The sequence below is a fragment of the Python bivittatus genome, unplaced genomic scaffold (assembly GCF_059951505.1).
Source record: "Python bivittatus isolate LINGU-HERP-01145 unplaced genomic scaffold, Pbiv_v1 ctg000980_np1212, whole genome shotgun sequence".
In the NCBI taxonomy this organism is placed as follows: domain Eukaryota; kingdom Metazoa; phylum Chordata; class Lepidosauria; order Squamata; family Pythonidae; genus Python; species Python bivittatus.
Window position 1 is genome coordinate 48,279,424 of NW_028277125.1, and position 24,603 is coordinate 48,304,026.

Sequence of the window (24,603 nt, forward strand, 5' to 3'; positions counted from 1 at the left end):
GGTGGTCCTGCAAATAACCAGGCCTCAAGCCATGTAGGACTAAAGATGATAACCAGCACCTTGAATTGGACCTGGAAGCAGATTGGCAACCAATGCAGCCCCTGCAAAAGAGGTGACACATGAGTAAATTTGGACTTGTGTAGAACTTTGCAGGCCACTGCATTTTGAGCCAACTGAAGCTTCCGAAGACTCTTCAAAGGCAGCCCCATGTAGAACACATTACAATAGTCCAAACAGGAGGTGACTAGGGCATGGGTGACTGTGGGAGTTTTGAACCAGAAGTATCCCCCAAACATTTTCACTGTTCAACTTATTGCACCTCAGTATCTCTTGCATAACCTGGGGATTCAGTTATAAGATCAGATGTTCTTAAAGAGTACATCCTGGAATTCTTCTCAAGGATGGCTTACAATATCTGATTCTTGATTCAACTTGAATTTTTATTCAGATCATAAGTCAGTCCTATTCTTTTAATCAAAATTCAAGGCAGAAACTCTCATGGTAATTACAATGGGATTTGGCAGTCCAGTTTCTTTCTTATCAAAATAACAGTGTGTCTCCAATTGCATCAGAAGTGCTATTTTTTTTTTCAAGGACTACTGTTTTTTTCCCTACAGCTCACCTCTTGCAAAGCTTCATCTTTTTTCAATTGCAGATGGCAACATTAAGGAAAACACAAATCAAGAAATAAGCACCCTTGTGGTCCTTCAGATGATTCCAACAAGAATTGGTGGCAGATAAAATGTAAAAGTAGAAAGAAAATGAGATTGGATATATTATTAGCAGTCTATTATCAAGAGCATTTTTATTTCTGCTTGTAAGAATCAAAGAGAATTAATGAATCTTAAAGATTAGCTGCCTGTTGCAGTATATCATTAAAAATCTAGCCCATTTTATTTGTTTGCATTGGTAGGGCAGTATTTTCATCTGTTGATCTACCTTGTGTGGTTTTTTATAATCCCCCATCCCCCATAATAATTTATATTCACAGGTTTTCCTAGGTTAGAGAGCTTTTATATATACTGTAACTTCACCTGAGATTTTTTAGTGTGCTTTTATCCTTTGATCTGAGGCCAGCATAGCAGTATAAAGTCACCCAGAAAGTACTGGTGTAACATATGCTTTCTGGTGCTTGGCAAATCTATTTGGGCAAGCGGAAATGCTTCTTTCTCTCCTTTTCCTGCTGTTGTTTTCCTCCCCTTCCTTTCTTATCCTTCCTGTTCCTAGTGTGGATTCTTTCTGGTATAGAATGGACAGTGATTATTTCAAAACAACTCCTTTTTCTAGATCAGTGGAGAAATCTGGTCTCCAAAGGCACCACCATCCATACTTATGCTTGATATACTAAGGAAGAAAGAGCTTTGCGTAATCAACATGAATGTAGACTGGAGCTTCCATCTTGATCTGGGAGCACTGGCTTCTGTGAATAGCTTTGGTTAGAGTTGGATAGCTATAGCAACTCACATCATGCACTGCCTTCTCAAGGAAAGGTGGCTTGTAACACTCAACATTTCTCTCCTGTTTTATTTCATACACTTCCGTATTATAAGACAGCCCTTATTTTAAGCAACTTTTGGAATGTTTCTTTAATGAAGTAATGCAGTCATTTGAATATTTGCAGTGGGGACAGATGAACACAGGTAGTCCTCGACTTATGACAACAATTGGGACTAGAATTTCCTTTGCTAAGCAATGTGGTTGTAAAGTGTGACTGCATGGCTTAGTGAGAGCAATCCCTGCAGTCCCGGTTGCCATCGTTAACAGAATCCCATGGTTGTTAGGCAAGGCAACTTCCTGCTGGCTTCCCACAACCAAAGTCAGTAGAGAAGCTGGCAGGAAGTTGCAAGTCCCAGGCTGGCAGGCAGGTAAGAGGCTGCTGCTGGATTGGGGAGAGACTGAGGGTATGTGGGAGGGGGGGCACAGGGGAGAGTTGGGGAGGATGCACGGGGGTGCACAGGGATGCGTAACAGGTGCCGCATGGGTTGGGGAGGGTGTGCGGGGCTGCGTGAGTGGCACTGCACAGGTCAGGGAGGGTGTGCAGGGGTGTGATGCAGGTTGGGGAGGGTGTGTGGAAGTGTGTGAGTGGTCACTGTGGCATGAGCGCAGAGGGCCTGGAGGAGGGTGCACGGGTAGGGGAGACTTACCTTAGCAACTCCTTGCCAGCTTCCACTTTGACTTTCTGGGGAAGCCGGCATGGAAGGTTGCAAATGGTGATCATGTGATCACAGGGCATTTGGCAACTGGTTGTAAGTACAAACAGGTTGCCAAGCACCCAGATCATGATCATATAACCATGGGGGTGCTGGGATGGCTACAACTTTTTTTTTATTATTTTTCTCTTTTTAAAATTTTTAATACAAACTACAAAACACAAAACCAACAATAACAAAAACACAAAATAATTAAATCAAACAACCAAAATAGAACACATATAAAGTTAACCTCTACATGCACCCATTACCTGTGGGACTTATAACCCTCCTTGCCTTTTTACTTTTTATTATCATAAATTTTTATTATTACTAATTCTTAATAAGGAATATTATTCCTTATTAAGAATTAGTAATAATTCTTCTCCAAAAGGATGATATATATTGATCTGGTTTTACTCCCTTCCCTTTAACAAAAACATATTCCAGAAATTCACCCCATATAACATCAAAATCATTCCTTTTTGCCAGACCCTTTTTATATTTTAGTTCACGTGTAAATTTATCATTAACAGCAATATTCCATATTTCTTAAAAACAATCTTCAAGCTCATATTCAAAATCCACTTTCCAATTTTTAACTATTATTAATCTTAAGGCAGTAACAAAAAATTATTATCATCTTTCTTTTGCCATTCTAGTTTCATATTTCCAAAATTTAACAGTAATGCAATTTTTGGACTTATTTGCAAATTAATAGATAATACTGTATTTCATTAATCTCAACAAAAACCTTTTCCCATTTTTTTTTTTTACCTTTTCACATTCCCACCATAAATGCAAATAAGTCCCAATTTCTTTTTTATACCTCCAACAATTTTTTAAATTACTTCTATTATAATAACTTAAAGTTACTGGAGTCATATACCACTTCCAAACTGTCTTATAACAATTCTCTTTAATTCTGACAGACATATTTTTCATAATTCTTTGCATCCAAATCTTTGACCATTCCTCTTCTGTAATATTAATACCTAAATCACTCTCCCAACTGAATTTCATTCCTTGATGTGCTTGATTACCTTCTATCAATATTTTCTATATTTTACCTGTTAACCCTTTTGTTACTTTGTCTGTATCATTCTGTTTCATTTGTATTATTAATTCCTCAAATTTTGTTAATTGTCTTCATTTCCCATATTGTTTTACCCAATCCTTAGTCCATGCCTCCAATCACAGTACATTATACCAAGATATTTTATTTTGTTCAAATATTTCCTTTATATTATCTCTACAAGAAACTTTACTTAATCAATCTTTCAATCTTAATACTCCAGCTCGCTCCATATCTTCTATTAATCCTGCCTTAAATTCTCTGGAAATTTTTCTAAGTCTACAATTCAGGTCAATGGTGATATTCCTGGACTAAATATTTTTTTTATTCTTATGCCAAGTCTGTAAGATAACATTACTTATTGGGTTTTTTATTTCTATAAAACATTTTTTATTTTGTGTAAAAAGAAAATAATCTTTATCCTTTATCTCCCCTAACTCCATTTCTCCCCAAATCAATTTTTCTATTCCATATATCATATTAGGGACATATCTCATTTGATTAGCTATATCATATTTATTAATATTTGGAATACCTAATCCTCCTTCTTTCTGGGATGCATACCATATTTTTTTATTTATTCTTGATTTTTTATCTCCATTGCAAAAATTATTTATGATATTTTGCCATTGTCTTAACTCCTCTTCTGTTAATTTTATTGGTAGCATCCAAAATAAAAAATTAATTTTAGGTAAAATCTTCATTTTACATAATGCTACTGTCCCAAACCATGACAATTTCAATTTTTGAATTGAATCCAATATAGTCCAAGTATTTCTTCTTTTATTTCTTTTATCAATTTATCAAAATTCAATGTTTTTAATTCCTGTAAATTTTTAGCTTTATTTATTCCCAAACATTTAAAACTCTCTGTAACTTTAATTTTGTATTTCTTCTTAACTTCTTCTATTTCCTCTCTACTATTATTGATTAACATAATCTCAGACTTGTTCCAATTTATTTTCAAATCTGTTACTTCTTCAAAGTCTTCTAAATGTTTCTGAATGTTATCAAGAGCTTTTAATGGTTCTACTATAGTTAACAAAGTATCATCTGCAAACAAACTAATCTTTACTTTTTCTCCTTGTCCTATTCCTTCTATATCTTTATCTTTTCTTATCACATTTGCCAATAATTCTATCACTAATATAAATAAAATTGGGGATAAAGGGCAACCCTGTCTTGTTCCTCGGCTTAGGTTAAATTGTTCTGTTATTCCATCATTAACTAATATGGAAGCTTTATTCCCTGCATATAATTTTGTAATAATTTGTTGAAATGTTTTTCCAAATCCCATTTGTTGAATTAAATTTTTTAATGCTGGCCCTTCTACCAAATCAAAGGCTTTGAAAATATCTAATGCTAGTACTTCAGCTTTTACTTCCTATTCTTTTATACAATTAATTACATTCAATAACCTTCTCATTAAATCCGCCATTTGTCTTCCTTTTATAAATCCACTTTGATAATTTCTAATATATTTTCCTGTAAATCCATTCAATCTTCTCTCCAATATTGCTGTAAATACCTTCACATCCTGATTTATTAATGATATTGGTCTGTATGAATCAATTTCTGATTTATCTTTTCCAGGCTTTGGAATCAAAACTATTATAGAATACTGCCAGGATGGTGGAATCTCTCCTCTTTGTAGAATACTATTAAATTTTTTTTCCAATTTCAGAATTAAACATTTTAAAAACATTTTGTAAAATTCTGCTCCTAAACCATCCATCCCAGGCATTTTTCCAACTTTCAAATTCTTTATAAAATCTTCTATCTCTTCCTTCCCTAATATTTGTTCTAATCTATCTTTATCGTCTTCCTGGAGTTTGATACTTACATTTTTCTCAAAATAATTTCTAATTTTATCTTCTGAGCTCCCTTCAGTTGTATATAATTTCTCATAAAATTCTTGTATTGCCTTTATCTTATCTTTCATCGAATTATATCTCTCTCCTTTTATATCTTTAATTATGTCTATTTCCCTTTCTATCTTCTTCAGTTGGGCAGCCCTAGCTAGCATCCTTGAATTTTTATTAGCATATTCAAAATATTCTCTTTTTAAATAAATCAGATTTCTCTGAACCTTTTCCATCTCAAATCCTTGCAATTCTTCTTTTAACGCTAATATCTCATTCAAAATTTTATCTCTTTTAATAATATAATTTTTCTCTAACTCTTTTATCTTCTCTTCTATCTTTTCTTCCTTTTGTTCTTTTTGTCTTTTTAATATTGAAGCTTCTTTAATACTTAATCTTCTTATTACTGCCTTCATTGAGCCCCATAATATTCCCTGCTCAATTTCACCATTATCGTTAATCTGCCATATTTCCTTCCATTTTCTCTCTAGTTTTTCCAATATCTCTTCATTTCTAAAAATATTCATATCCATTTTTCATCTTTTGGCTTCCTTATAATCACATTTCATTTTCATTTGGATACTCACCATTGAATGGTCATTAATTTTTATAACTTCAATTTCAACATTTGTAATTTTTGCCAGTGCATTATTTGAGGCAAATATGTGATCTATTCTCGAATATGTTTTGTGCACTTGTGAAAAATATGTAAATGCTTTTTCCTCACCTTTCAATTCTCTCCAGACATCTTTTAAATTAACCTTTTTCATCAATCTGTTTAACTTCATTTTTCTATTTTTCATCTCCTCTATTGTTATATTTGATTTATCCAATTTCTTATCTACTACCATATTACAATCTCCTGCTAATATAATCATCCCTTTACTTTCTTTTTCAACCTGCTTCACAACAGTATTAAAAAATTCTCCCTGTTTTTTGTTCGGTGCATATAAGTTTATTAATATAATATCATCACCTCTTATTTGACCTTGTATCATTAAATATCTTCTCATATTTTCCATTTTAAACTCACATCTTTTAGAAATCGATGTTGCTACTCCCCTTGCTTTTGATGTACCATACGATTTTTCATACTTTTCAATCCAATGTAGCTTCAACTCATTAATTCTATCTATTTTTTTATGTGTTTCTTGTAGGAAAATTATGGCTGGTCTTTCTTTTCTTAATTGTGCTTCTACTCTTCATCTTTTTAACAAGTTACCCAAGCCTCTAACATTCCATGTTACAATTTTTATGTTCTTAACCAACTTTGAATTTATTGCTAACCCAGAAAATATTTTTGTCCCACTTTGTGAACGAACTGTAATAATTAACACCTTGATATAACAATAATTAAATATAAAGACGTAAAGACAATAATACATAAACATATAACAAAAATACATAAACATATACCCCTTTCTCCCCATCCTAACCCATACCCCACACATATTAATCTTTTACCCCTATCCACCCTTCAGGCTTCCTTGTCCAGGTACTCACCCAAATTCTTGGGGGGGGGGGACACACCTGTTTTTCCCCATATCTATCCATTTCCCTTCCCTCATCAGCTGCTTGACTTCCTTACATAGTTTTCCATTTCTATCCACCTCACTTTTAATCCTCTTCTGTCTCTTTTTTAAACACCTTTTCCATGGATCTCACTCCAAAATTTTAAAAACCTAATACCTCTTAATTAATACACTCATTACTATTTATATCTTATCTAAAAAAAATCCTTAAAATTTTTACCATTTTGTACCTCTTATACTGCAGAATATATTTTACTAAAAACCTTTAACATTAACCTAATTTTCCCACTGGATCCCACTAATTTATATCAATATATACTTACTTTTCCATCCTCATGGTGTCTTCTTACCAGTTCTCTACTTTTAGATATGAGTGCTAACTCCTTAATTAGATATTAATATACTTGTATAATTTATCTTAAGTTTTTATATGGGTCTAACCCATCTAATATACTGGTTTTTCTAAATCTATCATTTTCTGGAATTCACCTAAAACAACTTTGAGAACTGGTCATAGGTTTCCTTTTCAGTACCGTCGTAACTTTGAATGGCCGCTGAACAAATGGTCGTAAGTTGAGGACTACCTGTATCAGTAGACTTGTCTGTTAGGCATCCTTGTTAGGGTGACTCCATCCCTGTAGGATGGACTACAGCATTTTTTCTCTTACACACTAACACACACACACTTTCATTTTTTTTTTTTTTTTTTTGTGCCCATTAGTTTCAGGATGGATTTATTGTGTCATTTTAGAAACAGTTCAGAATGTTTGTTGTGATTTCTATTTTGTTCTTGAAAATAAACAAACAAACAAACAAATAAATAAATAAATTTCAGGGGATCTCCTGTTGTAGAGGAAAAATTCTAGGGATCCTCAAATCCATATCAGATCCAGAAATGTCTAAACAGACTTCTGGTAAGTGTCATGGCAAGCAGACATCCTGCTGGCCACAGGACCGTGTTTACAAGGGAAATCACAGCTGGATGCCAGATTAGGACTGGTGAAATCTCTCTGGAGGAAGGAAAGATCATTGACATAATCCACGTGTCTCTGGATAGCCACTCTTCATGTGTAGACAGCAGGAACTGTTGTTTTGTGGTCAGCTTATAAATTGAGTGGCTGGGAGTCAGGATACCATCAAGCTCATACTTGTTTCAGTATGAGGATATAAAGCTCGACTGAGCCTCATTTCTTAATCACTTTTTGGATTTTTTTTTTTATTGTACTGGAAATATTAAGAACCTTTGGATCAGCAAGGCTTTACTGTATTCATTGGGTGAGTTGCCTTCTCCTTGGAAAAAGATGTTTTAAAAGTGATTTTAAAAGTTTTGGAAAAATACTGTTTTTTGGTTTAAAAAGCAAAAGGGTGCTTAGAATATGGATTTTGGAAAATTAACAATGGATTATGGGTCCAGATTGATTTGGAATTATAGTTTTGAATGAATTAGAAGAATTATTCCTGTGGGAAATGGCAACTGTTTGGGTTCTTTTAAGAGGAAATAAGATAATGATACCTTGCAGGTTTGACACTAGTGGGAGCTAGAAGATAATAAATTCATTTTGTCAACAAAGAAAAAAATGGAGCAAACAACTTTAATGGATGTTTTTGAATACTGGTCTTTAAATTTTCTTGATATGATAGATCATATGTCAGTGAAGTCACAGAAGAGGAACAAGCTACAATGGATAAGTTTGAAATTAAATTGAATGTGGATGTAATTGTGTCAAGCAATGAGAAGGATATAGAGAAAAATGCATTGGATATTCAAATGAAATTGATGGATGTTTCATTGCTTAAAGAGATGTTCAATTATTAAACCACAAAAGCAATTTGGATATTTTTTTCTTTTTGGATTTACAAAAGAGGTCTGTTAAAAGTTTTGAAGAACTTTATGAGAAGTGATTTTAAAAAAGGAGAAATTTTACTTACTGGATGTACAAAAGAGGTCTGTTAAAGTTTTGAAAGATTTTTGGGTTAAAGAGAAGATGAGCAGAAACAAGCTCTGGGACTATTTTTGAAAGGGTTAAAAATTAAGATTGCTAAAAATTCAAGGAAGGAATACAGGGTTGGCTTATTTAATCAAGATGAAAATAGAAAATTAAGTATATTTGGTTTCCATTACTGGACTTTTGCTGATAAAGAATGAATGACAAGACTTTTGGATTTTGTTTTTCAGTTAAGAGATGAGTTATGGCTTAAAGAGAGTATATGTTGTATTAAGAGATGATGATAAGCTATTAAAATTGTTTTTACTTGCTGAAATGAAGGGGGAAGTTTCTTTTTTCTTTTCTACACTTCTTTCCTTTTTTTGTGTTTTTTCTTTTTGTAGTCATATATTTTTGTAGTTTGTATTTTTACTCTTCTATTTGTAATTCTTAATAAAATTATCTGAAAAAAAAGAAATGTTTGAACAAATTTAGGAGCTGTGCAGATCTTGTGCACCCCTAACATTTCATAAGGAAGGATTTTTTTTTTTAGTTCATTAAACTTTCCTTTTATGCCTGCCCACTTTAAATTGGCAAAATGTTTTGCATATACTCTTCCACCAGATAGATGGTCCTTTGTTTCTCACAAATTAGACTCTAAATGAACCCAGCATGGTGAAGAATTTCTGTAACAATGAAGAAGTGTCAAGCCAAACACATTTAGACTCATGTCCCAGGAAGACATGTTCGAGAGAGAGAGATCAGATATCAGTTAATAAATCTTGCAATATTTTTGTAACTTTATGCTACCTCAAGTGCTATTTCCTGAGATCTCAGGTGACATTTTACAGGAAGGTGGGAATTCCAGGCCATGTGGATGAGACCTGCAAGCCTCATAAAGATGCTAACCCTGCCTTAAAGAAACTTGTTATGACATAAGCGTCCTAGGTGCCATTGTATCGTGTACCTTTGGAAGGAGGAAAAAAGCCTGTCATCTAAAAACATCTGTATCAGAAGAGAATTCATTACAGCCAGGTAGCACTCTACCTGCTGCCCCCCTACAGGCTGTTGAGAAAGGAAAGCAGCACATTTGTTTTATTTCTCCACCTTTTTGAATGAGAATAGCTGCTGCAAGTCAGCAAACTGCAAACAGCTTCAGGTATTCTTGACTGGCTTCATTAGCTTCTTGGTTAGTTACTCAAGAAACTACTTTTCCAGCATTGACAAACAGAATGTGTTGCCATCCTCACTCTAGAGTCCAGAACAACCTCTATTACTAACTTATTAGGAGAGATGTTTGGGAATTTATATCGTAAAATACTTTACATCTTCCTATGGAAGCGGTCAGTACAAAAGCTTGGTAATATTTAAAAATATCAGCTATAGTCATGGTGAAGTTATGTTTGAAGAAGCACAAGGAATATTAGTCAGCCCTCACAGCAACACAAGGGACACATTGGGGTAAAATCCCAAGGTATAATGAATAAACAGAGCAAGAAAGGAAACAGCTCGCAAGTAACCAAAAACACAGACATTAGATTCTGAGAAAGACCTATTATGTTATCTGAACATTCCCTCTGCCAGGCACCAATTGTTCCCCATAGTATTTTTGCCAGCATTGCTAGATGGGTCTGCCGCAAGTAAACAGCATTCCCATTTGAAAAGAGATCTCACTTGCCTAAAAAAAGGGAGATTGAACTTTATTTCTGTTATGTCTGTGTACACACACACACACGCACACACACATCCATTCACATTCACACAGACATAATCTCCACCATTTGGCAGAAATATGATTTAAGAATCCTCTATCATGCATTATAGTATGCAACAGGGGGGTAAAAAGCCAACATAATTTATTTTTATTGATTCAGCAACTTATACTGGATCATATCTTCCAGTCATTCCTTTTGCTAAGATACCATCCCCAAAGCCTTGGGAATACTTTATTTCTTTGTAGTTATTTTTCTTAAAGCTATAATAAATAACAAATATTACTACAAGAGATGAACTTATTTGCTAGAGTGATAACTTTTGATTCACCAATCCCTAGAAGAAGCAGAAAACATAGCAGAAGAGAGGGGAAAAAAGGAGATTGGGGATAGAGGAATTATTTCCTTCTCTGTCCTAATTTTCTTTGTATATAATCAGACACAAATTAAGGTAGGTAAAATAGGTAAGAAGGTAGGTAGGAAGAAATTTGGTGTGGATTCTTTTTCTTAAATTATATGATTTGCCAATATGAAAAGTCTGTTAGTTCAAAATAGGATCTATTTTGGCGACATACAATAAGGTTTGTGCATATTGATGAAACACTCATTAACAAGCATATGTAATTGAAAGCTGAAAAATAAGAATAGTACAGACAGATAGCCTGGGCTGGAACCATAAACAGGATGTTGGAAAAACTAAAGCTTGGAATGAGCTGAGGTTGGCAAAGAACAACGGGGAAAAAAGGCTTCTTTAATATGTTCTGTATTTCTGTTTACTTTAAATGAGCTGAAATGTCTTGATACAGACGAATTTCATCCTATGGTACTGAAGGAAGAAATTGATAGTCTAATTTAACCTTTACATACCATACTTGAGAAATCCTGAAGAATGGATGAAATTCCAGATGAGTTGATCAGGACTAATGCTGTCTCTAGCTTCAAAAAGGGGAAAAAGCAGGATTCAGGAAATAACAAAGCACCCAGTCTGACATCCACATTGCGGAAAAGTCTAGCGTAGATTATAATATAATATGTAAGTATCCTAAAAACAATGTAGTAAATACCTGAAGTCAGTAAAGATTTGTCAAGAGCAAATCTTATCAATCAGTTTTTCATTAAATAAGTTCCTTAACTGATTGATGAAATGCTATAGATGGAACATTTCTTGGTTTCAGCCAAGCATTTAGGAAAATGCCCCATGACATAATGATCAGCAAGCTAATTAATTATGAACTAAATGGCATAACAATTATGTAGATACTAGGGATGTGAAGTTATTCAGATCAATAGAAGGAAGAGTGGCTCAGGTTCTGTATGTGTCTGTCAGCACATCCGTAAAAATGCCACATCTTTTCCCAGACTCACAAATAGCTAGGTGATCCACATTCCAGTTTCAGGCATTAAGAATGTGGTAAAAGAGCTTCTTCCAGCTCTATCATTTTGTAATTTTATGAAAAATACCAGTGAAAAATTCTGGTAATATTTGCATTAGAAAAATTTGTGCACAAAATTTAGGAGTCTGGTAGTATCTTTTCTGACTAATAACTTTTATTAGAAGGCATACGCTTTTGGGCTTCTGGGAGAACTGAAAACAGTTATGCTAAAAACGGAGCTGATGACTGTAGCAGAATGAAGAGCTGGTGAGTAGACTGGCTCTTTGTAATTCCTGTCCAGACAAGGAGGGAACTTGAGATCGCCCACAAGTGCACCATACAGTTGCTTCTTGTGAGGAGACCTCAAGAAAGCAGTCACCTCACCCGAATTTAAATCCTACATCAGGATTGATGAACAGCCAGGATAGATTAAAAAGTCTTAAAATAATTTTAAAACAACTGGATTCTATCCATTTAACTCCTTATCATGCAGCTGACAGACCAATTTACCTTTACAACTAGAAGGCTTTATCCAATGGTCTGTCTGTAGTAGGGTTACACATAAGATGCTGCATTAAATCCAAGGTGGAATCATGTTGCTGTCTAAATCTCTACTCAGCTATGATGATTATGAGGTGATCTTTGGCCAGCTCCCATATTTCATCCTAACTACCTAGCATGGTTATCTTGAGAATAAACTTTATGCATATGAAAACTCTTGTATTCTTGGGAAAAGAATGAGGTAGAAATGAAATAAACTGTTATTTTACTCAGTAGACACGATCTGGAAATAGAAAGATGCACATAAAATTAAATTACTTGAGAATGAGGTCTATTGAACCTTGTTCTGAGAAGGCATACATAAGATTGTGCCAGTTAAGATCCATACAGCTTAAAAAATCAGCCACATGCATGCCAGTTGATGTTCACAAGCAGCCTGTTGTCTGGTCATCTCCCTTTACATCTAGACCATGTTTATTTTGTGTCTGTTATTAATCTATGCAAGAAATGTATAGGCTGGTAAAATAAATCTTCAGAACTAGTAATTTTCTAAAATTATATGAAAGCTTATACTGATTTTACTGATTTCAGTGGAATCACAACTGCTTTTTTTCTGTATAGACCTTTGCAAAAGGTAGTCATGGAGGAAGCAACTTGTTCTTATACATACATTACTGCACTCTGCTTCATACTCCAAACCTTCCCTATAGTTTAAAAAAAGGGGGGGGGGATTTGGGTGGGGGTTAAGAACAATGATAGATTGATTTGCCTCTTTTTAAATCTACAATTTAGCTTGTAAGTAGCAATTTCTAAGGTGATACATCGCATGCTTTGACTATATTGTGTATTTTCAAATGCCTCAGGCATATCTTTCTGCTTGCTGTAACTCTGCAAGAGGTTGAGGACTAAAGGGATTTTTAAAAGTATTTTTTTTGCTCTTAAATGTAGCAAGATTTACATAGTAGCAAGTTATTCTTTAATAATAATTATATATGTAACTAAACTCTGGATTGTTATTTTTGATTTACATTTTAGCAAAATCATTTTGGTTTGAACAATTAATGCCATAAATTGTATGAGGCCTGCCATTTGTCAACTTTAGGTGAAAGATAGTTCAGACAGTTTCAGTGTATTATGTGAAAAATGGACCTCAAAACCTGGGGTTCCCAGCCTGCATCCCTGAAGGACACAAATAGTTCTTGAAAAGAAATGAATTCAAATTTCTAGTAAGAGCTATTTCACCCATCTCTGAAGTCTGCTTCTTGAAAGAGAGAATAGGAAGTTGGATTGAGAGAGCGAGAGATAATAGGGTGTAAGAGAAATAATGTGTGTGTCAACCAGAAAAGGTTTTCCATAATGCTTTAATAGAATATTGCAATGCAGGGGGGGGGAGGGGGGCACATGGCATCTGTATTAAAATGCAATATTTAAAAGGTTAGTAGCGGATTCATATGTCTCAGCATGTGAGAACTAATATAGTGCATTGTCTAGAATATTGGGTTGGATAAAAGAAGCCCAAGTTTGCATTTATACCATTGCATTCAATACCCACCTGGAGGAAAGCCAGATCTGTTGAAATCTATAGATCTTCTATTTATAATTTTCAAATTTCTCTGCCTTCTCATTTCTAGAAAATGTATCTTTGGATGTAATATATCACCATTAAAATCAAATTCCCATTGGTCTTATTAGGTTTTGATTACATACGCTATAGTTTGGATGACCAGCTACTATTCTCTCCTATAACACTTCTCATGGATAGAAATTATTAGGAGAGAAAATGAATGGTTAGAGTGCCAAAGATATCAATCTGATACCCAGTAAGAAAATGATCTAAATAAATTCCACTGTGGCAGAATTGCAACTCTGCCTACAGCATTGACTTCCCTAAGGATAAATGTCTCTGCCACAAGTTACAATTAGGTAGTGGAATCAGCATCCAGTAGTCTATAACCTGTCAGAGGTCAAGCTAGGAACTTTCATAAACTGAGCCAAGAGTATAAATCAGGAAAGCAGAGGAGGGAGGGAGGAAGGAAGGAAGGAGGAAAAGTGAGCCAGTTTGGTCTAATTGTTAAGGCTAGAATCCTGAGAGTTCTAGCCCTGCCTTAGGCATGAAAGCCAGCTGGGTGACTTTGGGCCAGTCACTCTCTCTTAGCCCCACTCACCTCACAGGACTGTTGTTGTGGGGAAAATAGGAGGAGGAGGAGGAGGAAGGAGTATTAGGTATGTTCGCCGCCTTGGGTTATTTATAAAAATAATAAAGGGATAAAAAATCTAAAAAAAAAAAAAGCAACTGGTAGAAGCAGTTGACTATTCCAGATATCAAAGATAATGGAAGATCATAGTCAAAGCACAGAAGCTTAACAATTTCTTGTAAAAATATATGTACCTTAGTATTTCTGCATCCCTTCTCTGCTGCATTTGAGTATTTTGAATAATTGCAGAAAATTATTCTGTTTCTGCTTAGTTTTTCCTCTAATTTGGATGGTAAGGCTTCGCCTCCATGGATCTTTGCTCTTTTTCATTTCAGATTCTGTCTCCTGAGTCAGCTACTTTCAGTCAGAGCTGGAAGTATTGTCATTATCTTCAACTATGTGATGATGAAATTTCTTGAGTGTCTTGGTCTGATGTTTGACTCTGAAAGAAGAAATTAGGCAGATTCATTAGAGGTGTTTAGTACACTTAGAGTTCTGTGCTGGTTAGCTCATTGAGGAGCACATTAACCTATGGAAAAATAGGCCAACTAGTTGTGTTATAATCGTATGAATGCAATCAAAGTGCGTATTTTATTTTGTAATTAGCACCTGAAAGGAAACACTGAGCAATCTATAAGGGTAGGAAAGGGGTCTAACTCTTTCCTCCCTATTCCAAGCCCAATGAAAATTGCTTCTCCAAATTGCTAGTTGCATTTCAACAGAAACTCACATTAGCATTGATGGAGGCTTCTCTTGAAATCCACATTGCAACAATGAAGACTTGGCTTTGGGCTTTTCCATACTCCAGCCTTATGATGCTGGGCTCCCTGCATAAACCTGTTAAACATGAAACTGGCTTAAAGAAATTTGTTTCCAGACTTCAAACCCTTCTTCTCTTTTGACTATTGTGATTGTCTGTCTGGATCACATTTACCACAGCCTGTTTCTTTATTCCTCCTGGACTGGTTAAACAAACAAAACAAATAAGCACAGTTCTACCATTTTTCTTCTGTCAGAGGGTGTTCCTGTCACAGTGCAGAGTAACCAACTGGAAACAAAGGGTTTGCCTACGATGGAATTAAGTGCAGTAGGTGAGCTGGACTTCAGCAATATATATTATACAACAATATGAATGAATATTCATTCATTCATTCATTCATTCATCTCACATCTAGTTTAGCCTCAGGATACTTAAATTAAGCCATTTGTATTTGTTAAAGACCAATGATACAGTGCTATTAAATGGATTGTAATAACAACTATTGATGAATGGTGAAGTGCTAATCAGCAAAAACAGGTGCAGGTTTCAGCTGGCTGACTGAGTCATCTGCTATTTGCTTGATAGTTTTTGTGCAGAATCTATGATTGTCAACTATGAATCCATTCATTTACCTATATGTTACATGATATTGCTGTGACTTATTCGGTGCTGACTTCATTTTTTCAATAGCTGCTATCACCCATACTTTGGACAAATACAGCATTGTTGCATTAGAATATGTTAGGAGTTTTGCTTGAGATATATCTTTAAACATATCTGCAAGCTACCTCTCACAATTTCAAGAAGAAGCCCCTCCAAAACAGAAATTAGCAACTAGCCAAATTCAGTTTGTGAACTAGAGAGGAAGTTCCCAATGAATCTCTGACTTTATTCTGCCTGGCAAGAGCTATTAGTCTTATAAACTGATTAGGTTTTGAATGAATGCCATGTGGTGAAATTCTCCCGCACTCTTTTCTTACCCATTCTCATTAAGTTTGGTGAAAAATAAGTTATGTTTTAGTTCTTTTGAAGGAAAATAGAAAAAAAAATCACAAGTGTATTTTATTCAAGATAGTAAAAAAGTGAATATCTGGTCTTTCATTGTCCATTCAACTCTACAGCAGCCTGTAGTCTCCCTGATTTCTTACTTTTTAGGAAAATCCCAAGGGAAGACGTTTTGAGGGAACTTTTCCCTTTGGGAAGCATTGACAACCTGGAAGGCTTCAGAATGATGGAAAAATGAGTAATAGAAAACCACACCCACAGTAGCAGCCCCCACTATACCACTTCCAATCATAAATAAAAAAAAAATCACAAGAGAAATTAGAAAGAATTCTTAAGCACCTTGAAAATAAAGCAAAGAAAGGTAGAAGCCTCCCTCACAAGGGAGGAATTTGAGAAATTGAAATAGAGATTTTGGTAGACCATTATATCAAACCTCAGTACTCCAAGTATGCATGAAAAGTTGGCTTCATCAAGTTGGGGAAAAAGTTGGCTCATTGTCTATCCCAGTGTTTCTCAACCATGGCCGCTTGAAGATATGTGGACTTCAACTGCCAGAATTCCCCAGCCAGAAATCAAGGCAAGCTTTTGTGAACAGATTTTTTTTGAGAAAAAAAATGTAACAATATAGATATCTGCAAGGGGGAAGGCAAGGGAAGCAAATGCCAAACCATTTGTCATGATATTACAATGCAAACTCTAACATTTGCATCCTCGTGTGTGATGTTGCTATGCAAATATGAAAGGGTGGAACTGGCATCGCAAGACCATGATGCATGTTTTGTCATTTTGGCATCATTGTGGGTAGGAACAAATGCCTGTGATAACAAATGCATTGATATCTCTTCCCAAAATGAGAGAAAGTGGGAGAGAGAGGGCAGGATGGCTTTCAAAGAAGAAGAACATGCAGAGGACTTTCGCAGGAGGAAAAAAAAAAAAACAAACCACACGGAGAGAGAGAATTTTCATTGATTTTTCAGAAGACTAGAGCAAAGGCCAGTGTTATAAAGATGCAAGGTAATTACAAACTTAGGAAGGGAAGAAAGGTATCTGGAGAAGAGTAGAGTGCCTTGTGAAGGATGGAAGTTCAGCTTCATTTACAAGAGGAGTGATTGGTTTCCTTAAGTGTGTCTCTATACCAGTGTTTCTCAACTATAAGCAATGTTAAGATGTATGGACTTCAACTCCCAGAATTCCCCAGCCAGTATGATTGCTGCTCTATACCATGGCTGTAGTAGTCTATGAAAGGTAAGATTGTATTTGAGAGATTACAGGAGTGGCACTTTGGCAGGACCAGGGGAAACCAAAAACAACAACAACAACAAAAATGAGCAAAAATCACAAAATCAAGTGAAGAGGGGTTCTCTGTAGAATCTGGTTCTGTTTGTATTGCTAAAGCTGCAGGCCTGTGCATATTTCCTTGAGAAGAAGCTCAGCTGAACACAGCACAGCTTCCTATCAACTAAGCAAAGACTAGGCTTGCATTGTTAATGAAATATCCAGATGTACCTCTATGAAAGGAAGCATGTTTCCGACAGCATGTTTAACTATTCTCCATGATATTACATATCTACAATTTAATAAAATATTAGTACTGAAAATGTTTTAAGCTATTGATTTCCTCTCCTTAGCTTTCTCCCCACTCATTGCTTGATCCTGTAATACCCCAAATTATATGGACAAATGTTAAGCTCTCCTTTGGGTGATTTCAAATGTGTTGTTTCAGAAAGCTAATGGAAGATGCTTTTCATCTCATCCCTTTCTCTTTCTCTTCTTCTCTTAGGTGATTCTCATTCTTACAAAGCTGCATGACTTCAATTTGGGAAGCGTCACTGAAAGCTCACTTTGGAGGTAAGCAGATTACATGATATCTTTTCCTGAATGATGGAGGATGAAAGAAGACAAAGGAAAAATTCTGAGTAACTGAACAGATACTGTGTCTTTGCCCTTATGAGCAGGGGAGTTTTTGTTATTTAAAAACCCTGCTGTGGCAGTTACAGATAATATACTTTGACTTGCAGTCAAAATATCTCACACTGTTGGAGCAACATGTGTACATTTTGTTTTTCTAAGACTGGAATCTGTAAATCGTCATCATCTGAAGCTAACACTGAAGTATGAAAATAGTCTGGTAGACATTAATGCTCAAACAAATGTTCCTATCAGCTTGAAGGATTAATTAGATGAGACCAAAGAGCTTCTGCACCCAAGACATGGCTCTGAAAGCTGTACAGCAAATACTGTACTATAACATAGTAAAGTGTAACATATACTATGTCATATGGTACTATACAATACGATATTATACTATACTATACTATACTATACTATACTATACTATACTATACTATACTATACTATACTATACTATACTATACTATACTGCTGTCCTGTGTTCTAAATAAAGTTGGCCACTGCTGCTACTATGTATATGTGAGTTCCTTTTTAAAACTTGAAAATGGATGTGACAGGATTAGAAATGTTAATTAGCTGTGAAGGTAGGCATTTCCTTGTGAAAGCATAAGAAGGTAAGAGCAGCAGGATTCTGTTGCATTACACCAAAGATCTGTTTCATTCAATATTTTGCTGTCATGCTAACATCCATTTGTACCTGGGAAGCTCCTAAGCAGAACATGAGTGAATATCACCCTCTCACTTGGGTACCTCAGCAACTCGCACAGAGGGATACATTGCCTCTGATACTGGAGGTGACATACAGTTGTCAGGCCTAGTATCCTTATCTTCCATGAGTTTAGCTAACTCCTTTTTAAAACTATCTACATTGTGTGGTGCCAAATACCACAGTATCATTGTTCCAGTTTATTCTCTCCTGTTTTGTGCTTTTTCAGAATCTTTTGTCAAAAGATTGGGCCTCTCTACCCCCCACTCCTAATATTACTTGCCATTCTTCTACCTTAAAAGTCTTAAGTGTGTAACATTTTTTTCATTAGGAGATTGTTCCATCCCTCTCTCTCTGCATCTTATCCAGCTGCATTGTGAGAATGAAGAAAGGAGTTATATTTTTGCCCACTTTTTCACTTAATATTAAACTCTAGAATAGCATCCTACTGTTTGCCTATCCTTTCTTTACTTTTTTTTTCTGTTAAATGTTCATTGGAAAGCCACTTGTAGAAACTATTCCTAGTCTATAATCAGGGAGAAAAAAACATGTGAATGCATTATGGATTAATTGTTCCTAAGAACTCTTGAAACTCTTTTATTTCATGGTACCTTTAAAGCCTAACTGCACTGTAATGTACTAATCCACAGAAGTACAAATAACTCTAAGACTAATAGGAAGAAGCATAGCATTTTTAGGGTGTGGAAACTTCAGGAAAAATACATTTTCCTTTACTAAACAGGTGCTTTTAGTCTAGACATAATTATGACATAAATAAGGTCAGGATCCAGCAATATTCATTTATTAATGTTGAGAAATTATTTTGTATTGACTCATGTTGTAAATGCAATCAATTAATAAATAGCTTAATAAAGCTATTCAGTCAGGAAATAGAAAATATATTGAAAATCAGAGCTTTCCTTTTTAGTGTGCATGGGACTTAAAGCTACTAAAAATAGTATAATTAAAAGCTACCCCTTTGCATTTCGAAATGTACCACAGCATGTCCTATATTGGCTTTCTCCAATCTGATGGTCTCCAAATGTGTTGCACTTCAGTTCACAGAATTCCCAGCCAGAAAAGCTATTGACTACATTGCTTGGGAATTCTGCAAATTGAGGTCCAATACATCTGGAAGGCTCTGATAGAGTGGACTGTCTTAGACAGTAAAGGTTATGGGAAGTGTCTGAAAGGTAATACCTAGAAACATTGGACATACAATAAGTCATGATCAAGATTTGATGAGGCAGATTGCTCTTTTTGTGGAAACCAGCCCTTAGCAGGTTTTGAAGACTAGAGGGATAGTTTTATCAGACAAATTAAAGTGTAAAACCAAAAGCATTTGAGCTTTGAAGTTAGGTGGGGGAATGAAAATATAATTCATAACTGAGAGTAAAGGTAGTTCTCATACAACAGGACTTTCCTGGAAAAAATATTTGCAAAAGCATTACTTCGTAAAAGTACAAAGTGGGTTTCTATAGCTGTAGTAGTTTATATCCATAGTTAGCATATGCTATAGGAAATTACTGGTAGGATTGTGCAAGGCTTTAATTTAGAGATTCAACTAAAAATCATACAATCAAAATTCAAAATTGATTTGAATTTCTGAAATTTGAATTGATGAACAGATATGTTTGATTCAGAAATTTGACTCAACCCCGTCAGGTTCAGCCCAAGAACCGCCTCGAGGCCTTCCAGTGCAGTACAGTTCCTTTATTGACTATTACCTAATAGACAGAATCTCGCCAGACTAAACTTATCTACAGCTACTAGAGAATATACTCCGTGAGGCTCTAGAGAGGAGCCAGCCGCATCCTCTTCGTTTTCCCCCAGTCTTGTTGCAGGCTGGGGAGGTGCTTGCCCTGGAATGTCTCTCCCTCCTCCTGACAACCTTGAAGCTCCATTCCAGAAGCTTCCCCGCTCATGCTATCCATCACACCCCAATCTGATGTTTTGAGCTAAAGCACTGAATGGAAGAACAAATGGATCTATTTTTGTTTAATTGTCGATTATCTAAATTGAACTGACAATCCAAATAATTGAAAATGGATCAGAACCAGATGTTTACCTACTAGTACTCAAGAATTCTTACTGAGAATCAGGAGCTATGTCTGGGGCAAGTGCAGTTTATATGAGACAATTTTCATGCCAGCAATCCTTCTGGAAATATTTGCAGTATGGTTTGCAGAGGCAAAATCAATTGCATGAATTGCCCCAATTTTTGCTACACTTAGACAATACCACCTGAATCTCTGCTGTGTTCTAAACGCTGAAATATTCTGAATACTGCAGAAGCTTAAATAATGTAAACAGAACACTGCTTTTGTAAAATCCTGGGACTTAACTGTGTGGATTTGGCTTTAACATAGTATCTGGCCCATCAACTAAAGTAGCATTATGGGATACAGTATAGATGTCTAAATTAACAAACAAAATAACAGAAACAGAAGGAAGACAGTGGTTACAGCAGCAAAGATGGGCTGCCGTGATAAACATTTCTTAAAAAAAAAAAAGCAAGCTTAAGAAATCCAGTTGCTTCAATGAGAAAAATAGCAATTTGCAATGCATCTTTTTTGTAATGTTCCAATAGAAGAGAATATACAGTATATGTAGCTCAGGGTTGAACTGTGGAGTCCTTGGTGCTCTCTGAGCTTGGTTATTTGCTTGCAGACATTTCATTACCCAACTAGGTAACATCTTCAGTGCGAGTGTGGAGTTTGTTCCCTGATTATATAAACAGCTTGCTCTGCCAGTGTTGGTGGGGGTGTAGTTTTCTCCTTGGTAGTTCCCTTGATTAGGGTGTTGTTTTCTGCTTGATTGTTTACCTGGTGTTAATCCCTGCTTATCTGGGTGTTGGCTGCTGGAGACAATGTGTTCTGGTCTTTTTGTTTTTGTTTTAGCTTTTTATTGTCTCTTTTGAATGGTGTGTAAATATGGTTCATTTCTATGTATCTATTGATGGCTGATTTGTCTGAATGCCAAGCTTCCAAGAATTTCCTAGTGTTTTTGGATTTGGCTTGTTCTAGGATGCTCACAGTTTCCCAGTTGAAACTATGGTTGAGTCTATCCATGTGTTGTGAGATTAAGTTTTCATTGTGTCTTCTGACTGCTAGTTGGTGTTCATGGATGCGCTCTGCTAGTCTTCTGCCTGTCTGTCATATGTAGTGGCTCTTGTGGTCTTTACACTGTATGTTGTAGATGACTCCTGTTTTTTCTCCTTGGGCTGCTGGGCCTTTTTTGGTTTACTTAAGATGTTTTGGAGGGCTTTAGTTGGTTTGTGTGGTATGGTAATGCCATGTGGTTGTAATAATCTGTTGGTTGTTTTTGAGATGTTTTTGATGTATGGCAGTGTTATTCTTTTCATAGCTTGTGTTGGTTGAGCTGTAGTGGGTTGAGTGGTCAGGCACTTCTTCATAAAGTTTTGTGGGTATCAATTTTTTTGAAATATATAGGTAATCAGTTTCCTTTTTCTGGTGTTCTGGATTGCTGTGGTGCATTTGTACTTGTCTGAATTATGTTCTTACACAACAACTCTTGTGGGAGGTTGGGTTGTTACTTTGGCAATGGAGTACTTAATTAGTGTGGGCGGTTTTTCATTAGACTTGTGTTTCTAATTTGCTGTCATTTCCTCTGCTGATGAGGATATCCAGGAAGGGGAGTGTGTTATTATTTTCTTTTTCTCTTGTGAATATTATTCCTTGAAGTTATCATTGATAGTGTCATGTGTCTTCTCTAGTTGCTGAAGGAAACAAAAAGTCCAGAACACATCCACTTCAGCAGCCAACACACAGATAAGCAGGGATTAACACCAGACAAACAATCAAGCAGAAAACAATACCCTAATCAAGGAACTACCAAGGAGAAAACCGCATCTGCACCAAAACTGGCAAGAGAAACTACTGTATATAAGCAAACTCATACTCACTCGCACTGTTGATATTACCTAGTTGGGTAATGAAATTTCTGCAAGCAAACAACCAAGCTCAGAGAGCACCAAGGACTCCACAGTTTTTATTACATGCCCACATTCTCTTGAAATGTAAGAAAGCAGCATCCCATTCATGGGAAGAGAGGAGTCAGATTGGATTCTGTAATTTAGGATTTGTCAGGCAAGGATATAAGCTGCTAAGAAGTTCAGGATAAACAAATAAATATGGAAACCAGGGTTTTAGTTTCAACACTTCAGAACAGGTGAGGTGACACTATTAGTCTTCTAGAACAGGTTTGCTCACATGACTACCCAATATGTGATTATAGATTATGTCTGTTGACTTTTTGTCCTCTGGCCTTTCCCCCTCATCTGGCTTTTTTTTTTTTAAACTAGGGTTACCATAGGTTTCTCCACTCATGTCCTCCTTTTTAGTCCTTAACTCTCTACTCATTCAGAATTTTTAACTATCTAAACATAATCAGGATTTCATCATTCTTTAGGTTGAGATTCCTGATTCTTATTGGCTGATGACAGTGATGGTAGGAAGGCCCACTTGATGGCAGCAGCAGGAGGAAGTAAGCAGCCCTCCCATGCCTCCCTGACTGGAGATGTCTCCATTCAGTGCTATGGATTTGGCACCAGAGCATAGAGAGTAGAAAGAAAGTGAGGGTGGCCAGCAGTGTGTGATACTACATGGAACACAATGGGAACTACACAGTAAATATGTGACTGGTGAGAAGTCACATTAATTATATTTAATTTAAATAAATGGAAAAGAACGAAATAAAGTCTGGTCTTTGCAATACCCATTCAGTGTCTAAGGGCAGCCATCGGCCAGTAGTAGTTGTGCCCCTCTCTTTTCAGAAGGATATGTGAACTGTAGTAACTATTGTAGTGATTATGAATATTATGGATATTTGTCTAGGATTCAAAATATGAAAAAGGTTGTTTGGTAAAGGACTAGGCAGAGCTATCTTAATTGTTCCAAATTAGAAGGAAATCAACTTTAAGAAGATCTTAAAAAGATCACCTGGCTAATTAAGTGCAATGACAGTACATTGCCCCTTGATTTCTATTGATAGGTGCCAGCTACACTCTCTTTCAGCTGTGGCTTTATGAAGTATTTACAAATATATTCCCTTTGTAAATATATTCCAGTCTTCCCCAATCTAGTACCTTCTAGACAGTTTGGGTTCTTCAAGTCCTGTAACATTCCTCTTCCCCAAGAAGCCCATGGTAAATGCTTTGATTTCATTATAAATTATTGTCAGTGTGGCCAGCAACAAAGAGCATACTATATTAGGAAAGTTTAGATGCAGCAGAAACCAGAGATCTGTTGTGGGAATCCCAAACCCAAATTGTAAAGAGCAGTGCTTCAGGAAAGGTGGCTAAAGTTTTGTTTTCAGGGAGTCAACATTTACAGCAAACCACAGTGGCAATTGAGATTCAGTTCTCTGAAGCATACCAGATTAATGCAGGCTATAGTCTTTTGGTTGAACCCAAGTTGTTAGAAACATGGCAATTAAAAAAGAATTCTGTTTGAATTTTATGAAGGTTTATGGATTTGAACTTCACTGTTGGTCCTTGGCCTTTATTAAAATGCCTGTGAAATCCCATGAAAGTCTTTGTGGTTTCACAAATCAAACTCCCAGGTGGTCCGTTTGTTTTGTCATCTAATTGCTCTATCAATGACCTTTCCATGGGCCAGCAACTTTCTAAAATACTGATCTTTTCAGATTTATTTATTAATTATTTTTATTAATTTTTTGCCGAGAAAGCTCTGAGACCAATTGCTGAGACTTCCCAGAAGATATTAGTTTACAAATTTTAATGACACTCATGATTTATTAATGTACTTCTCTTGCATCTGCTCCTCTCTATTCCTTGGTGGAATTCCTGCTGAATCTGAGTGAATTAATAAAAACA

The 24,603-nt window shown here is 35.7% G+C and overlaps 1 protein-coding gene across 1 annotated transcript in view; it reads left to right on the plus strand.

The window, feature by feature from the left end:
• The window catches only part of SORCS3 (sortilin related VPS10 domain containing receptor 3), a 525,782-nt gene that overhangs the window by 164,838 nt on the left and 336,341 nt on the right, over positions 1 to 24,603 (plus strand). Inside the window, exon 2 of the mRNA XM_088132244.1 lies at positions 17,910 to 17,977. Within this exon, the coding sequence (XP_087988370.1) occupies positions 17,910 to 17,977 (68 nt within the window). The remainder of the gene's footprint in view (positions 1 to 17,909; positions 17,978 to 24,603) is intronic.